Below are 26,055 nucleotides of genomic sequence, written 5' to 3'. Positions count from 1 at the left end.
GCATCCATTTCATAAACACCTCTTGCACAATAACAGTTCTGCCAGTAGACTGCCTGCTTTTGGGACTCTTTAACTTCTAATATGAACGCTCACAAAGGAAAGCCAATAGACTTTACTCAGCTTATGGCCATATGGCTTATTGTCATAACGCACTCACAGGCAAGCACATAAACACAGACACGCACACACTCGAATCCACGCTGGCTGATTATGTGCATCATCTGCTGCATTGCTCGCAGCGTGTCAGAGCACAGTGCAGAATGTAGTTAAGGGCTACAATCTCTAAAACAACTGAAATGATAATACAGCGTGCTTCATGCCGTGGAATCGGTACTTTGTGCCGCATGAACCAGAAATCAATATGTGTTTCTGTCTGAGAACAGATTGTTCTGAAATATCTCTATACAGTCTCACTAATCAACAAAGGGCCCTTGAGCGGGCTGCCTAATGGCCTACCATAATTACAAATCTAATTATGCTAACAGTCAACAAATAAAGCTAAACAAGGCATACATTGGTAAATGTTTTCACAGCAATGCACCTTTACATAGCACACGGGTGGCACTGAAGTGACACTGCTCCCAAAATCAATATTTCCTGCAACGACTGGTGGCGGCTAACGGTTTGTAGCTTCGCCCCTCATGTAAAACAGTGACAGGGGTTAGCGTGAAACTGTTGCAATGGATTAAAACGGTGAGTTTTCATAGCAAGAGTATCAGAACTTTCATAGAATTTCTAAAAACGGCTCCTGAAGCAAATTTCACTGCCCATAATATATTCAACACCCAATTTCAACCAAATATGGCTAAGTGTGCTGCTTCCATTCATAGCTGTGGAGCCTATGCAGTTAGCTGCTCAAGTTATAAGTAGTGTATTTAGCCCTAATTGGCACAAATATGATTATTTTTTGGAGCATACTGAGTGCATGAATAGAGAGGGAAAAAGTTGATTATGCTCCAAGAGGGGTTTTGCATACCTTTAATGCATTTTGAGACATTAATTTGACTGTGAATAGCACTGGAGTACTATATTATTGGATTTTGATTTTCCTCATTAATAACACATATGGCAAACTCTGGTTCTCTGCATTATCAATGGTAATAATCTGCAATCTTCCTGCTGCTGTTCTGGTGATATTCTGAAATTTAGCTTTAGCAGAGAGACATCAGTTAACAATGTTTTATCAGTGCTGTACTAATGAAGTTTCCAGGCTGAAGAGACCTGAAGAGGGTACAGCTGCTTTCTCAATGGCTTCATAATAAGTGTGTCAGTAGAGGAATATTGATAGAGGGGTTTGTCTTGACCTTTTAAAACTGACCCATAAACATCAGATTACTGATTACAGCCATTATTTGTAACCAGATTTGTGACCTATACTACAGCCAACGTGTGTCGCTTGTCTTTTCCTGATGTATCGGCATGCGTGCGCACTTGTTTGCACTCAGCATTTCCATTCACAGAAAAAGTACAACAAAAACGCTGTACTGTGAGCCACAGATCACAGCATAATGAGAATTTCTCCGTGCTGTTCTTATGAGATGTGAAATGACACGGTGCATCATTAATCAGCATATCGCAAGACAATGCAATCCCTGCCCTGAGACAGTTAAACGACTGGTGCTGTTATGAGTAGCGCTAACTGGGAAAACACTACTGTCTCTGTTTCCTGGGATTGCGTCAGGTGCTGTAACCGGAGCAAGGGGTGCATGCGTGTGTGTGTGTGAGGAGGGTGTGTGAAGAGTACAATACGATGCAGCTTTTATTGGTGCCGTTCAGGCCATTGTCTGCAGCCAGTAACAGCCTGTCAGACCAACGAAGTGGCCTACAAACCTGTTCATTTCACCTCTGCACAGAATGTGTGCGAGTAGCTGCGAAATAAAGACATCTTTAACTGAGTCTTTAATACGTGAGTGGAAAGTACTTAGTGCAGCGCAGTCTTGCCTTTGTGTGCAGGCCAAAAGGGGAAGATATAAACAGGGGTAAAGGTTGAGAGGTTGGTGGAGAGGTGGAGACAGAGAAGCACAGAGACGGGTGGACAAAACGTTAGCGTGTTCATACGCGCATGGAAACCCAGCAACCTAGCAATATATTTCCTCATTGCTGTGCTGTGTTTAAAGTAGAAAAGAGCACTGAAGAAGAGTTGCATCTTTCTTTCACTTGCTTCCAAGACAAATACACGGCCTAGCCACGCGGCGATCGTTACGACATGAGGCAGCGGGGCTCATACACAATCATACACAAAATGAAAGTTCCTTGGAGTTGCTTTCAATTCAGCCTCTCACTTCAGTGTTAATGGCATCGGAGACCACAGGCAGCTTGGTTAGCTGGCTGCTTGGTTTGGGAGGATTTGCATTTAAAACTTTGAAAAAAAAAAAAAAAGAGAGAGAAGACTTGCGAAAACTCTCAGAGGCAGAGGCACAGATGAAAAGTGACTTTCATGTCTCATAAGAGATCTGCTAACCAAAAACTGCATGAGGACGCAATCATCTCCACATCTGCCTCCAAGTCATTTTCATATTTTGTAGTTGATTATTTGTTCGTGCTGCATAGGCATGCAGGCCGGGCGCTGTGATCTGTTTCTAGATCTGTATAAAGGCGTTACTCATCTTGCTCTATGTAATAAAAAGCCACGGGCATGGCTTTGTTCAAAAACTTATTTTATGATGAAAGTTCGGTTTGAAATTGAGATAATCTGCCATTTGTAGATCACGACACCTGCTGTTCCAAATCGTACGGTTGAGGAAAAATTAAACTTTAAAGCCTCTCGATGACAAAAGATAAGAGTTTTACGGTTGGGACCCAGAACTTTAAAGAGATCTTTGAAGATGAAGTCGTGGTGGTATTTTGCTTTTTATCATTATCATTATTCAAAACACACTGTGCATTTTGAAACCTCTTCTGGTATATCTTAAACTACATGAGATTCCTCTTGAATCATCTAACCTGGCACTTCAACATTAATGCAGAGGTGGCGGTATCATGACTCACTCTGGTAAGAACATCAGTATTATTGGAGAGAATAGCGATCCAAATATAACCTTAAGAACACATGTGAAGAGCTGAAATCTTTGTGTGACAAGCCTTGAAGTCTTGAAGATAAAGCACAACCAGTGAATTCTTTTTAACCTCGTGCAGAACACATGAAACCCTCAGTTAAATGGAAAAACGGCTCCTCTTTGTCATTATTAGGCTTTTGAAGCGTAGCGTGCTTGACGCTGATTTGACAGATTTCAGGGACTGTCAGCGTAATAGATATAAAACAATGGAGCAACGTGGAGATGCAAAATGAAACAAAAGGCTGTTGAGGATTAATCGTTATTTTAACATAATCAAACTGTCAGAGCGGCAAAAATAGCAATCGCCTTCAATTAGGAATTTCTTCAAGGACCGAATGTGTGCGTCTGTATCTGTCTGCACATGTAATGCAACCATCCTAGGATGAATTTTATTACTGTCTCGATTACTCCTTTGACCCTGAGATGAATTTGTACATTTTCACTGATTTCCAGCCTGACTTTCAGCTACTGGTTCAGGCTTGTATTGTGGGAAAGTGCAAAAAAACATTTTAAACTTTAATACGCCAACGAGGTCCCTGCACGTGGCTGCATTGCCACGAAACAACAGTGTAACCTTGATAAAAACATAAAGCAACCAAAGTGATCATGACGTAAAAGGCTGAAGTCCATGCTGCTTTTTCAACTGTAATTGAAACATCTTTCTATTAGCTATCCTTAAAATAAGATTACCCTGCATTAATCCAACAGCAGGGGAAGTCCGGAGTGTTACAGCAGCTCAGAGGATAGTGTGATATTACATTAAAAAGTCAGTAAAAAATAAGTAAACAATAATAATACAAGTAAATAAAATAATAAGTATAACGCCAAGCTTTAAGTCTGGTGCAAGCTCTTTTCCTTCAGTGGAAGAAAGCATCTCAATCAGCTACAATGAAAGCCAGTGACTGCAGGTGGGATCCTCCCATTCCATCCAGTCTGATGGTGTTTGCCATCATAAGTCCGACAGTGATCTAGATATTCTAGATGGTAATCAATGATGGTGATCCAGTCATGAGTCTGTGTCTCCTCTAGGCTTCAAATTAGGATTTTAGCTTCTTTCCAATGAAGACGCAAGAAATGAACAGCGATCAAGAAGCTGCGGTGGCTTTGTGCATAGCCTCCATAGATCATCACATAAGTCAAATGAGAAATCTCCCTCATTTTCAAATGAAAGGCTCTCTGGTGTGACAGGCCATAATGAACACGCCACACTTAGAGTAGAGTGTTTTGAGCTTGAACACTTGTTCGACTCTGATACTCCATGGCCTGTATGTCCTGGTTCATATGCCAGGAGGCTCAACGAAGAGACTGATGCCAGAGAAACCACTAAAATACGTGCTTCGCTGCCTTTCTAGTGAAGCCAGTGCTGTGTCTAATACAAACCTAAACCAATACATTAAGGCAGTGAGGTGAGGCTAATGCAGGAATGCTGACTGGCTAAGTGCCTTGATGGATGCCTTCATGGACCAGCGTGCCAGCCAGGTTTTACACAGAGACTGATTGATGGCATCACGGATGACAGACAGACTAATGATTTGGACAAGCTCCTTAATTAAACATCAATTAGAAACACATATTCAATTCCCTCCTTCTCCACTCCAGCTGCCTGAATTATTTTTTCTTCCCTTTTCTTCTGATTTCTCAGGCGGGCTCACATACCAACTACACGCATATTCATTTTCCTTTCCAGGGTGCAGACGAGACGAACGTGGGAATAATTAAGTGAAGAGACGTGTTTGTAAATCCCAGGATAATGCAAACTTAATTCAGAGGGGGATGAATACATTTGCATAAAGGTGGGTTAATTAGCTTTTCTCTCATTCATCAAACATGTCTGAGAGACGTCAGGGAGATGACAGGATAGAGGAATGCTGCCCACACACATAAAAATGCATAGACATTTATAAATCATTGTCATAACACTGCACACAAACGCACCTGTTTTGCTTAAACATGTTTTTGCTGCATAACATGAGGTGAGGGGGGGGGAAGTGGCCCTCCCACCCACATATACACACACACACACACACACACACACACACACACAGAGTTTGCTTGTTAAAACCACACTTGTCTGACTCTGAGCTAGCTGCAGGGCTAATCTGCCAAGACAGAAATGAATAATCAATAGGAGAGAATAGGAAATGAGCATCAGACGGAGATTCTGCTCTACATGATTTGACAAGAGAGCACTGAAGCCAAGGGTTATGTCAATACACCGCTGCACAAATACCAGTCATTAGATTCAGCATGTGTAGGAGAATGTGCTTTTTTATAACTGTGTGTGTGTGTCTCCACTTGTTACACAAGTGGTGTCTAAACTGTGTGTGTGTGTGTGTGTGTGTGTGTGTGTGTGTGTGTGTGTGTGTGTGTGTGTGTGTGTGTGTGTATGGAATCAGAGATCAATGTCAAGTATCATTTTAATATCATTCGGCTGGTGAGTATGGATGCGTGTGTGCAGAGCCAACAGTCGGATCAATAAAATAAAATAAAATAAAAGTGTGGAGAAAAAAAAAAAAAAAATCTGTCAAGAAGTCAAGCATCACTTGTCAGTAAACACGCTGCTGAAGATAATCAGCTTTAGTTTTTTGACTAGGAACTCCAGAAAAGGCTGGCGAAAGGGCTGTTAAGATGCTCGTTTGACGACTGAACGACCGATTGGACCATTTAGTCAAAGGTAATATCCCAGATTATTCCAATTTCAGTCTTATTTTTATATTTAGGGACATGTGGTTCGAAGGTTATGGTAACATCATCATTGTTGAGAACACGTTGACATCACTGAAGGATCAGAAAGTCCAACTGGACATGGACACATCAAGAGACAGGCTTTAGGATAGATGACTGAGGTATGAAGCACTTCATTCAGAGGTTGTGAACAGCACACCCGAAATGTTGGTACTTTGTGGGCGCAGTAGGTCAAAGGTGAACCAGGAGGTTGGTCTGTAAGTTCTGTAGATGTTTCCAATGGAGTTTGGATAATACTTTCGATGATTAAGACCTCCAGTGGTTTGACTTCCTACCTTGTCCCCCAGTAGCTTTTTACATCCAAGGAATCTGCCTTGGTACAGTGGTGCATAACAATACACATAGCCCAAGAAAATATAAGATGAACACAAGTATCGCTAGAAAATTGAATATTCTAAAAACAATATGAGCAATACAGACATGACAGTGCAGAGATGGGAAAGCGTGACATGACTCTTAGCCATGGTTGCAGGTTCAGAGGTAATAAAGACAGCAGGACACTTTTCAGCTGCTGTTAAGTTACTCTATAAAACCTTTACGATCACCAGACTGCTTTCCCTGATCTCACTAATTCATTTGCTGAGCACAGTCCTGCTATTACTGATAGAAATGATGGCCTAAAAATATATATATATATAAAAAAAAGAGATATAATGAACCAGAATTTCCCCAAAAAGGCTGTCGAGCTTTCCTGCTGACCATACTCTATGTTTGGGTATTAGCTGTCTTAACAAACCTCTCTCTGTCCCTGCCTCTGTCTTCTTCTTATCCTCCCGTTTCGTCGACTCTCCCCTCTGTCCTCAGACCTCCTGTCAGACAGCAGCGGGAATGTTTTCTGCTCCACACAGAGCAATCGGCTGCAGAATACCACTTTTCATGAGTAATGTGATGCCGCAGACATATGTGGCTAATATATATTACATCTCTACATTATTACTGGTATATATTACTGCTGATAGTACACAGAGCTGATATAAATTATTCATTAGTCATTATTCATATTATGCTGAATCACTGTCCTGGCACAGCTCGGGTATGCTCACTAGCTCTCTCTCTCTTTCTCTCTGCCTTCAACTTTTTCTAATTTCCTTTTGTCAGTCCATTCTTCCCTTAATCTCTCTTCTGCACAGCTTTAAGAACAAATAAACAAGAATTTTGGAGGGACTGTGTGTTTTATGTCTGTCCAACTAGTGAACAAGCATATATATATATATATATATATATATATATATATATATATATATATATATATATATACGCACACCCTGACACGCACAAAAAAGAGAGAGATGGAACAAAAAGAGACACAAGTGAAGGCAGAGAAAGAGCACGATCACGGTAGTGAGAGGGGACAGGGAGACATTTGGATCAAACAGGACAGATGGATGGAAAGAAGAAACCTTAACAAAAGCAGAAATGAGGGATGATAAAAAGACGGCACGTTCAAGGAAGCAGGGTTGAGAGAAAGAAGAGGAACAAATGAAACAACAGAAGAGGGAGAAAGGGGGGAGGCGGAGGGCTTGCAGCTGATAAAACAGGTATTGTTGGAGAGGACAAACCGGAAAATCGCATTAGCAGAGCAGCACTTGTTTCCCTTGCCTCTCTAACCTGCAGCAACCTGTCACTGCATGCAGCAATGTGTGTGTGCTTTTACACATGTGCATGTGGGATATTCGTGTGTGCGTACCGTGCAGGCGCTCATGCAGCAGCAGGAACGCACAAAAACAAACACATCTGCTGACGCGCTCCACAGTTTTGCATCGAATCCTCATATTTTAAGCCCTGCACATGACACACAGGGGAAGAAAGAAGCGAGTAAATGCAATGATAAATTTGGCTCTGGGTCATAAGACTGTCAGTCGTATTGGATTTTTTTAAAGTCATTAGGGCAAGAAGCCATATTCCCTTCAATCACCCTTTAGTACTGTTTAAACTACTTCAGCGTCGAAGAAATTACATTGAGAAAAATAATCAGCGTTTACAACCTGGGTCTTATTTTTTTATCGTTTTGGACATCATTCTTATCCGCTGTGCTAACATTTCACTCCCTGTGTTTATTGCTCTGATCTGGGGAAGTGGCAACATCGCTTAAGCAGAGTCAAACAGGGGCAAAGAGCACATGCAGTCACAGTAACTCCGGCAATAAACAAGCCCCTGTTTGCTCTGTCTAAACGGCTGATGATGGCCAAAACTGTCCAGCTGTGGGTGCCCTACAATTAAACCTCTGATGCCACAGTTTGTCATTTCCAAACTAATCAAGTGATTTTATCACCAAAGTAATTAGATTAAAAACCACACTAATTAAAATTTTAGATTACTAATTGGTCAAATAACCATGTGTAATGTGAAAGGGACTGCTCGCAGTGACACACCCACAGAGGATTTTCACCAACCCACAGAGCGTTTTAGCATCTTTCAGCTCATTGTTTTGTTTGTTGATTCTCACTGCTCTCATCAGTGACACAGCAGGGCACTCTTTTTGGGCAAAAAACTACAACACCTAGTGGAGCATTTAGCAGCTGAACGGACAGATATTTCCCTAAGGAGATGGTGGAGACCAACATAGAGCTAAAAAGAGAGTGAATATTGGACTTAGATTTGTTGGCTTTGCTCCTCTGTGAAATTTAGAAGCTGTTTGCTAACACATTCACCACAACACCTTTAAGTCAGTGCTGCTTTAAGAGCTTTTTCGAATCGATGCATACAAAGAAACAAACAAGGAGGCGGACAGCCGTCAGCAATTGTGTTTTGCACTGAAAAAACTAAATAAAAAGTGGATGAAGCTGTTGGAGTAAAAACATCCAGTCAGTGACGCTCCCTGGTCTGCTCACTCTCATTGGCTGTTGCAGGATTCTGCTCAATATTCAATTTCTGTTCCTTTTACACTCCAGATTTCAATTTGAAATCAGGGAGTCTGATCCAGTCGATACGATTATGCCTGTAAACCTCTCACACAATCAGGAACGCCCCGACTATTGTCGGGAGGGACTAATTGGACCCAAAATCTGCCCAATTATCGTCTACCGTGGGACCAGCATAAGTCTGCTTTTATCTTCGTGCTGGAGTAGTTGTGTGCCATTTCCATTTGCAGGTGTGCTTTTGGGTGTGTATCAGTGACAAAGTGGTGTGCGCCTGGGCCACAGTGAGCAGTGGGTCCCCTGGACCTGCTCAAGATGGATTACTCTGTGTGTGTGTGTGTGTGTGTGTGTGTGTGTGTGTGTGTGTGTGTGTGTGTGTGTGTGTGTGTGTGTGTGTGTGTGTGTGTGTGTGTGTGTGTGTGTGTGTGTGTGTGTGTGTGTGTGTGTGTGTGTGTGAGTGTGAGACTTAACAGTGATAGATGGGCAGCTCAAAACTGGTGCTTTCAACTGCTCAGTACTGCCTATGATGCCAACAAGCAGGCCCGTGTGCACATCCACACAGATGAAGTTTGAATCCAGGCAATCATTGCATCGCCTGCTCTGTACTGTGTGACTGCATCATCATCAGTCAGTCACACACACATACACGTATGCAGAGTCATCAATGGGAGCAGGCAGATAACCATGTCCTCTCCAGGAAGATGAAAAAGGGTCATTACACTGCAGCTAAATGACACTTGATCACACCTATACTGAAAAGTTATGCTGCAATGAGTCATTAAATACCGTCTGTCTGTCGCCACCTCTGTCTCACAGTCTGCAATCTGTCTGTCTGCGCCTGTCTGTCTCTAATTGTCCATCAAGCTCTCCATCTGTGTTTGTCTCCATCCTTCAGCCTGTTCAGCCCAGAGGCCTTTTCACAGGGGAGGGAACAGTTTATCCAGCCTGCGAGTCTAATAACTCTCCATCCCCATCGACCTCGTTAGGATATGGTCTATTTGCAGCGAGTGAACATGTGTTTGTGCGCGAGGGTAAATGTGTGCATGCCTGGACTAAGTTAGGATCTAATTAACTCCTGGAAACGTAGTGTGGATCTCACACACACGCAGATCTATGCACATATCACAAGTGTTGGATGAAGACTTTGCATCTTCAGAAGTTTTTTTTTTTTACAAAGAAAAACATCCTTGTGTTCAGACAGCCCAGGCACCAAATCATCACCCAGCAGCCTTTAGAAGATAATTTTCCCATTAATAACACTCTGTAAAGTATTAATATTTTATGTTAAACTGGGGAAATGTAAAGCTTCATGCTTGTGTGTGCGGCATGTGTAAGCATTTGATAATCTTCTGTGTTTGCCCATTAAGTAGGAAGGAAGTTACAGCACAACCTTCATTAGGCAGCTGCAAAGGGAACTGCAGTCTCATGGTAATCTCGCTAATCAGGGAAAGTAGACCAGAGAGCTTAAACTATTATGAGAGGATTTTCTCTTAGTTTCCACTTCTACACACATCCTTTTCAGTCCCATTCTCACCTGAAAGAGAGTTTTTAATTTCTTGTTGCGGATGGTAAAATGAAGCGCATACTTCTCTTATGGGTGTGACTCCAAATTGAATAAAAATAACTGAGGCATCATTTTTTCTATGACCTGATCTCAATTTTTGTTTTTCCCTGAACACACACTGTTGTCCAGAATCATAAACTCATGACGCCTGTTGCCTGGGTACATAACGTATGCATTAAAATGTCCCTCTACTAATTGTCCTGTGGGTTCAAATCAAAGGGATTCTGCATTGCTTGCTTCGCTCTTCACCCCCTGTATCTCCACCATGTGTTTCCCCCCCGTTAAGTAGGATGAAAAGGCATCTGACTGAGTGTTATTGGACCCATTAAACCCTGCATGTAACACTAGATTCATCTTTAATAAGAAACACAAGTGCAAACTATACAGCTGCATAAAATATACATTATTACAAATAGCTTTGTAAATAGCTTTGCAAACAGCCCTTCTCAGATATCTAGCCCATCATAACTTTCCAAATGTAAGCACTGATGTAAAAGTCTGCTTTGTTTACAGATCTGGCTTTCATTTGCTGCATTTACAGTGAAATATAACCAAATGATACGGCTGATTCATTTTTGTGACCAAGTGAGACAGCTAAGATTTGACTGAGCGTGTAAGAATATGGGTGAGGGAGGGGGAGGCAAAGCGGTGGGTAAGGGAAGAAGACAGACAGACGCATTTTAAAAATAGCTATAAATGTTGACCAACATCACTACGGAGGCATTTGCACGTGAACTGTAATCTTTGAGAGGCTTTTTCCAGCATTATAAACCCACAATTCACTCCCTGTGACGCCTCATAAGCACTCCATACGAAACCATTTTTTTGTTTCCTTGTGCTTAAATAATATACTGTCAATATTCATTTCGAGCTTTGTCAGCACAGTATGGTGATATGCACGTGCCAATCAAGTCCTTTCAACTTGAATTTTTACAGAACAGGAAGAAATGTGAGATAGTTAGATAGAAAGACAGAGCGAGAGAAAGTCAGACAGAGAGAGAGAGAGAGAGAGAGAGAGGTGAGTAAAGATTGACAGTCAACAAAGTAAAGAAAGATCACAAAGGCTGAGGGAAAGAAAGATAAAATATTGGCTGCATTCCCTAGAGAGTGACACAACCCACAAAGGAGAAAAGACAAAGAAAAAAGACAACAGTGTAACAACCTTGTTCCTTGCTCAAACTGCACTTTAATTCCTGTGTGTGTACCTGAGGCTTACAGCTGCTGTCACAACCAATACTATTCATTGGTGGAAGAGATCTGTTGATGGGCCAGGGTTGGAAAGTGTGTGGACAGAATGCGTGTGTGTGTGTGTGTGTGTGTGTGTGTGTGTGTGCGTGCGTGTGTGTGTGTGTGCATGAGAAGTGGTTTCATGTCTGTTCTGCTTTGTTTGTGTGTGTGTGCGTGTGAGTGTGTGCAGGTCTGCCCCGGCATGTTTGTGTTCAGGCCAGGAGGGAGACGCCGCTTCCGCAGAACGAGGATGTGATGATCTGAGAGATCAGCCAGAGTGACAGAGCGGCGAGAGCCGTGTTCAATGAGGAGCGCTGAATCCATCCTGCACAGCATGATGGGAGCACAGGAAAACATTTCTGCGACATGGAAGGGGTGGAAAATCGCAGCACGGCGACAGATCGCGCCTGAGATCGGTCATGTATTTGATGTATTTATATTTAAGCCTGCATCATTTTTACGCCACTTTACTCCAATTAGGCGCATCCTGATCTGCTTCACTGATCAGAGCAAAGCCAGATTCCAACAATCACAACAGCAATTCTGGCTCATAGCTCAGGTAAGCGGATCAATCATTAAAGAGTGAGACAAGACATATATAAGCCCGCATCTTCGTAAAAAACAAGGCCAGTGGGCCTTGACCATCAGGTGTCAAAGTGCCACACTGATTAGCACGAGCTTGTGAGCTCATCCACGACTGTATCTGCAGCCACTGGGCACGTCAGTGTTTGTGAGCATGTAAGTGTGCACGTAGGCCTATCTATGATCTGGTGTCTGCTTCAGTCAGCTTCCCCTCGGGCATCAGTTTTACCTGACTGCACGCTTTCAACAGATTTTATTTCAGTATCGGAGCAGTCCGGGCTGATGTGCTTATGAGTATGTCAGCCATGTTTGAGGAGGGGGAAAAAAAGTCTTTTTGTGACACTCAGAAGTCTGGATTTCCTTTACTTTGTTCTTGCTATCCTCTTTATGAAACGGTGACAGATGAAAGTTGAGGTAATGTACTGTAAATAAATTATTACAATGAATCTATTGGACGGGAGAACAGATGCCTGGCTGGTTTTAAAAAAAATCCCTGGGCGCATTTCAATAAAATATGCGTTAGCTTCTTCATGCAACGTGCTCCGCAACAATCAAGTTAAAAAAATCTCTGAAAGACGGAAGCAGAGGAGTCGCATGAGTCATGTGGTGAATGAAAGCCTCAGCCGAACGCCGGCTGATGAAACACTGATGCACTCGTTCGGCATCAGACGGAACCAAATAATTGCTTGGAATTGCAAGACGGGATTAAAATATGCGACGTGACATTTAGGAGTTCATTTTCTTTATCTCTTAGTGGTCAACTATTAGAATTAAACCAATTCAAACGGCATGTTTCTGCATTGCCGATGATGGCGCCGCTGACGGTACGCTAACAATCCTTAAGCAGGCACACAGTGTTCACCCGTGATAAAAAAAACTTTTAAATGAAAAAAGGTTCACCACTTTGTGAACTCATGGTTGTAAAATGGATGTTACTGCATGGCCTCAGAAACACTTTGCATAACTGTTGTCAGTTCGTTTGCAAATGACCACATCCTGTTTCCCTTTACGCTTCACGCTGCCTCCCATCTTCTTTGGACGGGTTGCGATCATCGAACCTGGCTGAGGATTGTGCTCAGGTCACGTTTGATCAAAATTAGTCGAGTTTCAGAAAGCTTTCTCTTTCATTTCCTCCTCATTCTCTCAGTCTCAATGTGCGTCATTGGTTTGTCCTCTCCCACTTGATGCTTTTTCTCCATTATTCATGTATTTTATTATCATTTCTTTGTCTCTCTGTTTCCAATTTGTGCATCCAAACATTGTTCATCAGTCCCTCTTCCTGTTTATTTTCTTATTTGCACGTGTTGACGCTGTCTCTCTATTTGTCTCTCCCTCTCAGCCCAATCACATGCAATAATCACACCCATTTCCACATCCACCCATCAGCTGTGTCACCGCCGCGACCTTGAGCAGCAGGCTGCTGATTGGCTTCTGTGTTGATGATTTGGAGGTCGCGAACCCCAGCACTTGGAATTAATGGACTCTGTCGCACGACTACAGGGCCCCTCGACACATACACGCCCACATACACAGATGCCATGGCTAGTAATAGACGGTCAATGGGAGTCACAGCCCTTACAAACCTAATTATGTGAACTAATGGTGGGCATCAGACAGGGAATGCTCACTGTGACACACACGCTATAAACATACAGCAGCATACGGGTCATACAGAACCTTAACTCTCCTGTAAGTGTGCCGTTTTTTGTGCCGGTGGCGGCAGCTGTAGGTGCTGCACACAAAGCCCTGTCTAGATCCAACACACACACAGCACAAGGCACGCAGGTTACACATCAGTAGCAGTGCTTGGGCTTGTGTAAAATAACAAGCTGCTATTTTGCCATCATATCAAAATGCAGGTCAAACCACACACATCATGAACACACACCCGAAACATGATAAAAAAGTGCTTATTAGAGTACAAGTATACACATATACTCTACACAGACACACACACACACACACACACACACACACAAGAAAGAGACAAAATTACCGTATTTCCAAGTACAGACTCCAAAGATTATTTAATTTCCCTTTTAGCTTTGATAACACAAACAATCGTTCTTGTTGGGCTTTATAGCTCCTTGGAGCCCAACAGCGAGTGTGATCTGTGCTTCGGGGTACTTATTGGAGGCAGCAGCGCTCTCCACAATATATATATATACTAATTAAACTCCTATGTTTGTCCCTGTTGACAAATCTTCGGCGCCAGGATGCTCCAACGAAGCCTCAGACAATCCACAGTGATGTGGTAAATCTGCACAGATTTTTGTGGGCCGGCCTAATTGGAAAAGGCGAGCAAGACGGGCTGCTTTCAGAGCGAAGACTTCCTCTGGTGACTTCAATCTTTCGCAAAGCTGAAGCTTTTTGTTTTGCATCAAACCAAACAGAAGAATGACACGGAGTAAGATGCCAGGATCAATTTGACGGGGTGCAGGGATGAAGTGAGACCAATTATAACTGACCATCTGCCAGATCTGTTGGAGGGTAAAACTTACAACCCTCTATGGAACATCTGTGCAGCTGCAACAGCTCTTCTCAGACTGGCAAAATGATCTCTCAGAACCTCAGTTACAGGTGTGAAACCTCACTCTAGCTAGGAGCAACTCTTCTTCATCACTCTATTGCTTTTTGTGTCTGTACTTTGGAGCAGTCCAAACAAAACACATCTAATTACCTTCTAAAGAGTGTGTATTGTACCAGATGGTGGAAAGAGACATCTCGTATCATTCTAAAGGTGTAGAACCTCACCTGTGCATTTCTTCAGGCTCCCAGGCCGTTTACCGTGCATCCCCAGCTTACAGTTGAAGTTTTCCTCCCAGAACTCAGCGAACCAAACATTTCTTCTGTTGTTGGACAGCGAGCGGCTGCGGAAATACCGATCAAACGCTGTAAAAATGACAGAAGGGGTAAAAGTTAAAATACGTAGGGTGAAGAGGGGCTTCTAGTTTTTCAAACTGTACTGAATGCCCATCCACAAAGAGGAGTGAACCAGCATCATTCTGAATGTAAGGGCTTCATTTCCAGTGAGCAAGCCTGTACTTGTAAGAATTCAGTGTTCATGGCAGCGTAATGTGTTCTGACTCACAGAGGCACATGTTATGAATAGCCTATGGATTTAAAGCACGATTGAAAAGCCATTTCTCTGGAGCCATCCAGTGTTGGAGATCCTATCAAATACTGGAGCCGAGAGCGGGGAGAGCAAACATTTTAGAATGAGCTCTCTACGTTGGCAACTTGTCCAATTTAATAAGCAGAGAGGAGGAGAGAAACAGCGAAGAACACATTACTCCACTCACAGGAATGGAAATACCTGTCAGAGACTGGCAGCGGAGATAAAGAGATGGGCTAAAGAAAAGAGAAATGAGGACGGCAAAAACACTCCTTGTACACTACTTAGTTCACACCAAAATTAATTGGGAAAACAGCTTTTGCTTTGTTGACTGTGAGGAGAAGATGGCAAAACCAGATTCTGTTAGAAGACGTCCTCAGTCACCACACTGCTGCATAACCCTCCGCAGCATCATCAGCGGTGTGTTGGCTACTTGAACACGGTAGTTATTCACTGTTCCTGTGGACCTCTGGTCTGTCCCAAGAAGACTGCCGAGAAGCATTAAACATCACTAATAAAGTGCCATTTCTAACAGCTCCGGGACTGTAGTTTATGGCGATACAGTGCATTTGAAACAAACCACAGGAGGGGTGGAATCACTGGGGACGATCAGATGGTCTTGGACAGCCAGTGCCATGCCTGACTCAAAAGCTGCCTTTATTAATCTCCTCTGCTGTCGTGGAAACTGGTCCTGTGTGCACCTGTGCGGCTCAGCTGATGCTTAGACTGCTGGGAACAGTGGGTTGACTCCACGTGCAGCTCAACAGGTAGCACGTGTCAACTAGGATCGCAGACGTGACGCTCAGGAAGCGTTTTTTGGTAATGGGATTTTCGTCAAACAGCATTGAGTTTAGGCCTCTCAAATTAGGTGTGGGCAATTGTGCAGGGGTACCATAGTTCCTACAATTATCTGATTAAAGAAACAGTTTGGGAAGTACACTTATTTAACTTTCTTGTTGGGCGTTAGATGAGAAGATCGATACCACTCTCTGTGTTACGCTGTACAATACATGTGAAGCTGGAGCCAGAAGACAACTAGCTTAGCATAAAGACTGGAAGCAGATGAAAACAGCTAGCCGGGCTGTTTACAAAGCTTGTTATCCTGTGCCCAGATGACTACAACTTGTCGAAAAAAATACATTACTCTATCTACTTACGGTTTCTGAATGCAGCATCTAAAACAGCTCAGCACACTTGAAGTTTATGACTCCCTCAATTCTTTGGCTTGTATCCACATGGTTGAATGCACTTATTGTAAGTCACTTTGGATAAAAGTAAAGTATTCTGAAGAGTCACATCACATGCATGGGATCATGCATTGCATGGTTATTGGATTATATTACATCAGATTATCAGGTGTACCTCATAAATTGGTAATGATGTTTGCGCTCTTCATTAATCCTCCACTGGCTCCATCACACATTACTCTCTGTTCTGAAGATCCCATGTCGTGCTTCCTCATGTCGACCAGCCAAAGCGGACTTTGATTCATTTAAACCTCTACATGGGCTCTCTCTCCTCTTACTTTAGGTTTATATCTTGTCGCCTTTGTGTCCCTCCAGGAGTCAATTATCTAATAGGGAGCTCTGACAGAGAGCAAATGAGGATATCCTCCCTGGCCTAATAGCAAAAACTTGTTGCCCGCTGGGATCAAGAGTGAGGGAACATGAGTGTATTTCACTTTCTGTTTCTGGTCTTTTCCTCCTGTAAACCTTAATTTGATCTATTAGATTTCAAACACACACCCACACACACACAATTTCAGCTTCTTTTCATTTATCACACAGCCAGGTGTGTGGAGTCACCATGTGGATGAAACTTTTTTAGCATTTCCCAGCATTCTTTTAAAAGTTTTATCTACTCGGAGTGACTCACTGTATGCGCCATGACACAAGGACACGGCGTTATTCTACGTGTGTCTCGTTTTCTTCTGTTTTCTTACCATCCACAGACGCTCGTTTGGGAAGAATGGTGATGGCTCCCTCGGCCACTCTCTCCTGGCCAATCACGGGAGAGATTTTAGAACCCCAGCTGTCTGAGCCCACCCACAGGAAGTGGCCCGTCTGGTTGTTCCTTTTCGCAGCATCCAGAACTCGTCTGTTTGAGAGAAGAACAGGGAATTCACGTGTTGATGTAGCCCAAGAATAATTTTATAACTGTCTTGAAGGAATAGTCAGTCATTACTGCTTTAAAATGAAAAAAACATGCAGGTATATTTCTCATGTTATTGCAGAACAAGTCGAAAGTGGAACAGAAAATGTCACTCAAGTGATGGCAGCAGAAAAATTATGAGAAGTGGCATCGGGGGACTTGTTTAAGTGCGTAACACGTACCGTATGTCGTCCTCATTAGCGAACATGATGATGGCCCTGGCATTGGAGGTCTCTAGCAAGCGTCTGATGATCTTGTCAAACTCTCCTGGCCTGGGCTCCCTGGGGATCTTCAAGGACTGGGCAATACACACACCACCTGGGACAGAAAGCGAGAGACAGAATGCATTAACTGTTTTTCAGTCCCAGATTTGCATTTCTTCATTTTGCATTCATCACTCATATTCAGTCGCTCTCCCATGATTTGGCCTCTACCCAGTTTCGCAAACTCTAAACTTGGTTGTAAACACTCCCTCTGGTACGTGGCAGTGATGTGGTTTTACACTTCCAGCAGCCTCAGCACTTTGAGAAAAATCTCAGAATAAACGGTCGGTTAGCATAACATCAGCAGCCGCCATGAGAAATACAAGAGAAGACGAATCAAAACCGCAGGATGTAGCATCGCTGGCCGAGTGATTTTGGGAAATACCAAAACAGCACATCAACACGCAATATGTCAGGCATTATTTAAAACACATGAGGATCACAGATACAGTCACCATGTCACCAGACAGGTTATGAAAGGAGACGGAGAACTGGGTGAGATGAGACGATGCCTGGAGCAGGGAAATACAAGAAAACAAAGGCTGGGAGAGAGAGGAGTAACGACGGCATGGTGGACACGGCAAAGAAAGACCAGTTGTGGAGTATGGAGGACAGGATGAGAAAGGAAGGTGTTGACTGCAGCTGAGAAAAGAGCAAAAAACAAGGGAGAAATATGAATGGGGCAACATTTCCATTCAAAACATCCTGTGCACCCACTTCACACTGCTTTCATTTCCTACTGCTGACAACGACAACAACAGCAATCACAGCGATATTAGTCATTTCACTCACAATATGTGATAATGAGAAAGACGCCTTGCACACACGCACGCACACACAAATCAGTCATGTTGAAACCCCGGAAACACAGGGACAGGAATGATGTAACAGCTTTCGCACGACTTTCCGTCCTGAAAAAAGGGGGGCGCCCACATAAACAAGCACACACTGAGGAGCACTCTCAAAGACACACACGCACCGGATCCAGCATCCCATACTGCTTTGCGCTAATCCTGACTTTATATTTAAGCTTTGTTCTGTTAATTGGCTCCGCTTCATTAGATCATTAGGCCAGCTCAAGGTGTAAAGGTGTGTGTGTGTAGGATTATGTCATTGTCAGACATTACATCTGCTTTATCCTTAACCAGCGCACAGTCAGACTGACACAGACTATCCATGTCTTTTGTGTGTGTGTGTGTGTGTGTGTGTGTGTGTGTGTGTGTGTGTGTGTGTGCGTGCTCAGTTTTGTCATTTGGGTGCATTTGTGAGAGTGTGAATGATGTCCCCTTTCCTCCCCTGCCTGTTCCAGCCCATTTATTGAACATCTGTACAGTCTGTCGCTTTCACTATATCACACCCCTTAATCACACACACACACACACACACACACACACACACACACACACACACACACACACACACACACACACACACATATTCATACCCAAGCAGACGCACGTATAGCAGCGTGCATGACTGTTAAAACAAATACTCATTAGCCTCGAATTAAAAGCCTCTTGAGGATAATCACCACAGTGACAAAAGCTGCAATGGCACCCCTGTCTACCCCTCTCACACACACACACACGCACACACACACACACACCCTTCAGACCAAAGACAAATGCTTGGACGTTTACAATACTTTCTCAAGGATAATCACCAGCTTCATATACAATTATGTATGCATACACACACAAAGCAAATTATGAGGAAACAAGGCAAACAGTGTGTACACACGCATGCACGAGCATTGATGTTTGCATTCTCTCTGCATTGCCCTTGGAGCAGTATGAAAGTGATTAAATCATTCTTTGTTTTATGGCCCACCATCATTAATAACTGGCCCCGTGGAGAACAGATTTCCCAGATAAATACAATATCAAATCATATCTGTGCATCTGTGTGCAAGTGTTTGCATACACACACACACACACACACACCTCGCTGCAAGTGTCGCAGCCAAACGCTGCTCGCCCTAAAACGCTTTCTCGTCTTTGATGGCGCCAAAAATAAGCAGCTCGTTAAAAGCGAACGGCAGTTACTGGAGTGCACCGTGGCGGCTCCGTTGAAAGGAAAGCTGCGAGGCTAGGTCAGGAGAAGCATCGTCTTCCAAATCACTCGCAGAGCGTAGCTGAAAGCAGAAGTTGCTGAATAAAAAGGCGGCGTTGGAAGAGAGAGATCCACCATCAAAACCCTTGCACACACGATACTCGAGACAAGAGGGTTTTGCTTCACGTCGCAGACCGAAAATCTTGAAGGGAAAAAGAGAGAAGAGGCGAAAAAATCTTGTAAACAATAATATCTCAAGCTATTTTTGAGGCCGTGCTTTTGTGGCGCCTGTTGAGGCTGAGTGGAAAGCTCCTTGTGAGAGACAAAAGTTTGGTCAGATGTGAAAAAGTGTTCCTGTGAACTACAAGCCCTGGTATTGATTTCAGTGAAGAGCCGGGTTTAGAAACCTGCATCTCAGGTACCTGACATGCTGTGAAAGCTTTCTCTGGGCCAAATCAAATAACTAGCCCTCTGCTGCCAATTGTTTTCCAGGGCCAGACGCTGTGGCTGATGGCACCAGATAATGCGCCATCATATAAATAAAGAGAGCAGTAAACACATGATGTGGCAGTCAACATGTCAATAATGTCCCTCGTTATCAGATAAAGTCTAAATTAGTCGCAACACTTCCAGAAATCGGAGTGAAAATCATTCTTCAACCTTCAACTGCAGCATCGCTGCTTACAGTCAGAGCAGTTTCACCCCTGGAAGCACAAGGATAAAAACTGGATAATTAATTGTTTAGCAACATCACATCACAGGCCGGGCACGCTAATGTGCGACGTCAGATAAAAGAATGGTCTCAGCTGTATTGGATCAGAGTAATAGCCAGTTTATTACATGATTCAGCAATTGTAGCGCCTTCATCTACAACAGGCTAATTCAATTATGATATCCAATGAGCGGCAACACACCAAGCTCCCAGTTTATCTCTAATAACCTGATTATTGAGGCTTCAGCGTGGAACAGGATGTGACTAAATCCTAATTCCTTGAGTCTATTTCTGTGTACGTCTGCGTGTGCATGAGTGTACCTCGTTTGTTTACCTCTCTGGGTGCGTGCGTGTGAAGCACTGTTCTGTCTGTTTCTGTGCATGTGTGCGTGCATACGGTCGTATGTGCAAATGAATGCATGCAAGCTCAGTCTTGAGAGTGCACTTGCATCTATCTGTCCCCTCTGCAGCCGCTTAAAGAAAAAAAACGAGGCAGGGTTGTGATGATAAATGCGATGTTAAGTGTGTCCAGCACTTCTCCAAATGAAACCCTTATGGTGGCTAATGAACTCCATTCTGTTTTGAGATTAAATTCATTCTGTTTCAGGACAGGAAACGCCACTGTCTCAATGTTTAATTAACAATCTGCTTCCCTCCCACACTCTCCACTTCCTCTCCGCACCATTTCACCCGTTAACCGACAGAGGCTGTGTGTGTGTATCTTGTTCTTGTCATTCTCTTCTCACCTTCAGCACACCTTTCAGCCAATACATCTCCAAAGTATTAAAACAATTGCAGCAAAAGCAGCAGGAGAATGTCAATTTTACAACACATTTATTCTAGGAGTGAAGCACAAATGGCGCCAGAGTTTCTCAATCACACAATTAAGAAGCTTTAATCATACTCAAACTTAGTTAGCGTGAGCGCTATAAGCTGCAAAACAGCCATCAATGGAAGCTTGGACATTCTCAAACACTAACAGTGAACTGAATGTGAGCAAGTGAGTGCAAAAGCAGGTTAACCTGCACCTAAATCCTACAGCTGCTATAGTGGCAATAATCACCCTCTTCTTCACTGTCACCCCACATGTCGTCTGTTTCTTTCTCCTCCTTTTCTTTTTCCTCCCCGTCGTTGTTTCTTTACCTCGCCCGCCACACACACACTTCATTTTCTGTCTTTACCTTGAATTCGTACACTTACTATATCTTCCCTCTTTCACAGCTGGCTGCATCTTCCAGCAATTTTAAAAGCATTGTTTGAAAAGATGACTCCAGTGGCAGTCATTTGCATCACCCCAGACGGCTCACTGTACGCTGCACAAAACCTCTATTCAGCACTGCAGGAGGAGCCCCGCACACTCACGGATACACTCATGCATCCTGTAATGTATTTATACCCGAATTATGGCTTCAACACACACAGTCAGTAATGTGGTTTCCTGCTAAGCAAAATGAGTAATGAGAATAACTTTAAAGCTAGCTGTCTCTGTGCCGCCGGCGCTGGAGTGTGAGCGTGCGGGTGTGTATTTAGGTGCCTGCCCGCATATTTCTGTGTTAGATGTGAGTGTGTAACAGAATGAAAGAAAGACGGTGAAATCAAAGCCCCTGCCTTTAATGATCCTTCCATTAAGATATAACTGTGTCACCCTCACTGTCTCTCTGCAAAGAATGTGTGTGCCTGCAACTCTGAGACAAACACACACACGCCTTGTCAACTCTTACTATTAGTACACAACATACGAGCTGCCCAACAAATCCGCGCAGGAAGAAATTAATTTCTTTCTCCAGCTTAGCGAGCACTTCTTTGATAACGCCGCCCACCGCATTCATCTCCACAGAAGTACTTGCCGGTGGACTGTTACTGTTGGAGAATTCTCACGCAAACATACAGCAAACGCACACATGCAAATACTGATTTTGACACACTTACTTTCTCTCCAAACCTCATTAGCACTGCTTTAAAATTAAAAGTTGCCCCCTGCTTCTTTATGCTTTGTTCATGGCTTGGGGCACTGTGGCATGGGCCTTTGAAGTCACTGATTTAAGAGTGTGAGTGTGTGTGTGTGTGTGTGTGTGTGTGTGTGTGTGTGTGTGTGTGTGTGTGTGTGTGTGTGTGTGTGTGTGTGTGCGTGTGTGTGGCTTCATACACGTGCTCGTGTGAATTTGTCTATGCTTCCCAGTGAACACTGCCTTTTGCACGTATTTGTGTGCACTCCAGTAACTGTGCGCACGGCACACACGCCGGCTCTGCTCGGGTGTGGATGAAGTGGTGCGGTAAATATTGTGTTCTGCATTTTTTCGCTCCGAGTTGAAACTTCTCCCGAGGCCTCCTAATGAATCATTGACAACACCCACGGAACCGCTGTCCCAGGAAATTTACATCCTCCCATTAAAATATGCCTTAAAGGACAAAGGCCTTAGAGCCTGAAATGGGTTTGGAAATTTAAGATGGTCCTAACCCAAACCCGAAAAGATGCTGCTCAGACCTGAGCCAAGCCTCGGGTGGGACAGCTTATGTGAGCTCAGAACAGACTTAAGCTTGAAATTGCTTATAATTTGCTGATAATGAAACACTGATAAGAGAATGGGAAAAACTGGGCCCAGTTATTTCAGTTTACAAAAACTGAATGTAGTTTTTTGGTGAATGTTTGTTCGATTAGCACGGCGTGACTACACACTGAGATAAAATTATGAGCAACGTCTCCACAGCGCTGTGAGTTATCGCAGCATAAATTGAGGCAGCAGTTTGAATCGGCGAATGGATATTGGATATTTGTGATGATCTACTGTGCACATAATAAAAATGTTTCAAGTGGTTCTCAGACAAAATACAATAATTTGTGGTATCTATCTAAACAGCTAATTCACACGCAAGCCTTGGTATATTATAGCAGAATTTAATAATCCAGTGATAGCTGCAGAAGTTATCCTTCAGACTGCATCTACTTTGTGTTATTATAATTCTAGACATCCCAGTAATCCTTTCCTGGATTCTGTATTAATAATGCAGTGGTGCCTACTATACTAGAGTAAATACATTCAGCACGTCGAGGCAGAGAAGAGAGCATCACACAAGGTGAAATTCATTAGCTAACATATTCCAAAATTTTTATTTAGCATTCACAAGCAGTATTTAAACATTTAATAAATGCAGTTTTATTATAAGCAGATATGAGTGTTCACCCATAAGTGGAGGCTGGTGTATAAACAGATAATGAATGACAGTGTAGTAAAACACAGCTGTACTTTATCATCAGAAGTAATTGTTGATAAATCACGTGCATTAACACACACCTAAAATGTCTTTGCGTCTTCCTACGAGCGCATTAAATAGATTACAAACCATTTGTCAAATGTTGTTAACGCAGGCTAGCATCGCAAAAATAGATCAGTACTTATCAGTATATTTTTGGTTTTCTTTCGATGGAAACAAATGTCGTGCAGCGCAGGAACATCTGACTATTTATCCTCTCTGAGCACAGAGGACAGAAAGTGAAATGTCACTATAAAAGAAAACATGGAGGCGCATGACATCCCCATCTTTCATTACATTAATATTACAGTAGTAACCACAGCGCACAACACTTATCATCCATCTACTCTGCATTGCATTATTGAAAGTAATAGCCATGACGGCCATTGTAAAGACCCCCCAATCCTTCTTGTACATCTGCATTATTTATCAAATTAGCAGCCATTGTAGATATTCTATGTCATGTATCTCTCTTGTAGTAGTACTGGATACAGTTAGAGCATGGCACAAGTATTCCCCAGTGCCTCTGTTCACATAGAAAAAAAGAATTGGTACAGTGTGATGTCACTGTGACAGCTGAAAAGAGGACAAAATTTGAACGTCTACAAATTTGCCTCCGCGGGTTAAAGCAGCAGGGCAGCAGCTCTGCAGACTGATTGAATTAAAAAGCAGCGCTCTGACTTTTGCTCCATCTTTATTTTATACATAGAGAACAGACTGTGCTGCTTTCCAGTATACAGACATCTAAAACTGGGAGAGCACGGGGAGAACTGATTGGACCTGTGCAGACACAGACATGTTACATTATTCTTGTGTGTGTGCAGGAGAGAGGGAGATACAAGGACACAGTGAGTCTGAACGCCAGGGGAGGATTTGGAGGTTCGAGCAGGGAGAGGGAAAGAAGAGAGAGACAGAGAGTGAGTGAGTGAGACAGAGACAGAAGATCTCAGCCTTTTAACATCTCACTTCCTCTCCCTTCCCACTGAAAGGAGGTGTGTGTGTGTGTGTGGTTGGGGTAGGGGATGGGGTGGGGTGGCAGGTCTGTCTTCACCACAGGGATGGAGCAGACTAGCTGAAGTCAGCACTTGTTCAGGTCTGAGGGGAGACAGGTGGACACTGACTGTGTGTGTGTGTGTGTTTGTGTCTGTCAAGTGTAAGTGCACGAGAGATAGGAAGACAGCCTGTCTGCACGTATGTGCATGCGCACGACATGAGCGTGTGCGTAGAAAGAAGCCTCTTCTGTGGTCCAACCTTTCTACCATATCACACGATGAGCATTGGCTGGCAGTGCGCAGACAGAGCAGAAAAAAACAGACTGGAAACCCTCAAGTGTTCAGCCCACCGCTAGAATCCCAATGCTTGTGTGCAGATAAAGCAAGAGCCAAAGCCAGTGAGTGTTATGAATGTCATAAATTGTATCTCCATTAAAATCTAATCTAAATAAATGCATAAATTAAAGTGTAAACACTGCAACAGTCACTACCACTAATCTACTCGAGCCATGCTAATTAATTTTGCCCACCTAGTGGCTATAAAAGGAACATCAACGGAGCATTAAACATTTTCTCTGAGGTGAACTTGAGATACTTCAAGCTGTAGCGCAGCAACAATCCGCTCAACAGAGCACATATATTTGATCTGCTCTTCAACGGGGATTCTTCGCTTCAACGTTCTCGACAAAAAAAAAATGCAACATACTGTGATGTGGTCCGTGTGACAGCCGTGCGCCTTTGTTCACACACAGATGGACAAGCGAGTTCCTGGCTCATCAGCTGCAGATAGAGCCCAATAGCCTTTCAAATGAACTGTTTACTATCAGTCCTGTGGCGAGAGTTGACAAGTGCGACTGGAGACTCGTTCTGTGAGTCTTCAGCCAGGAGACAGGTCAGTTAATGTCTCCATTGACTCACCTGACCTTCTGCCACCTGTCACGCATCACCAATACTTCCAATCAATCAGATTAATCCCGCCGGCTTTCGGCTGGATGGTGGGGGACTGACAGAGTCGGGCGGGGACAGATAGGGGAGAGGAAACAGATGGAGAGAGGGCGAACGGTAGACGGGAGGAGATGGAGGAAAATCAGGAGGCACGAGAAGGCGGAGAGGAAGGAGTGAGGAAAGGATGGAAAAGATGAGAAGATGTAGGGTGTAAACTGATGGAGGAGGGAGATAAGCAAGGTATGATTGGATGTCGGGCCACAGATAAAAAGCACAAGGTCAAAGTTAAGCTCAGAGATCACAGAGAAAGAACATGTCCACTTCTCACCGCGGTGCTCTCTATTCCTCTCTCTCCCTCTCTCTATGACTTCTGAGCCTCAATCTCTCTTTCTTCTACTCTTCTGCTCTAACGTTCTCTCTCGCTCCCTGAGAGATGATTCTTCTTTCATTTCTCTGGCATTTCTTTCTCTCCATGCATTCCCTCTCTCTCTCTCCTACACACACTATCTGACAGTCATCAGACATCCAATTACAGCAGTGC

General features: G+C 43.4%; 1 protein-coding gene across 10 annotated transcripts in view; it reads right to left on the bottom strand.

Annotated features, from left to right (window-relative positions):
- The window catches only part of grm8a (glutamate receptor, metabotropic 8a), a 541,588-nt gene that overhangs the window by 385,238 nt on the left and 130,295 nt on the right, over positions 1-26,055 (bottom strand). For all 10 annotated transcript variants that reach the window (XR_011603508.1, XR_011603507.1, XM_070991750.1 and 7 more), the window contains 3 exons: positions 17,481-17,616; positions 17,090-17,244; positions 14,787-14,924 (listed from right to left, as the gene is read on the bottom strand). Coding sequence is in view for 8 of the 10 variants with exons in the window: in XM_070991750.1 (XP_070847851.1) it covers positions 14,787-14,924; positions 17,090-17,244; positions 17,481-17,616 (429 nt within the window). In the remaining 2 variants the exon portion in view is untranslated. The remainder of the gene's footprint in view (positions 1-14,786; positions 14,925-17,089; positions 17,245-17,480; positions 17,617-26,055) is intronic.

The sequence above is a fragment of the Chaetodon trifascialis genome, chromosome 22 (assembly GCF_039877785.1).
Source record: "Chaetodon trifascialis isolate fChaTrf1 chromosome 22, fChaTrf1.hap1, whole genome shotgun sequence".
Taxonomy (NCBI): domain Eukaryota; kingdom Metazoa; phylum Chordata; class Actinopteri; order Chaetodontiformes; family Chaetodontidae; genus Chaetodon; species Chaetodon trifascialis.
This window is presented reverse-complemented; position numbering and strand designations above follow the sequence as displayed.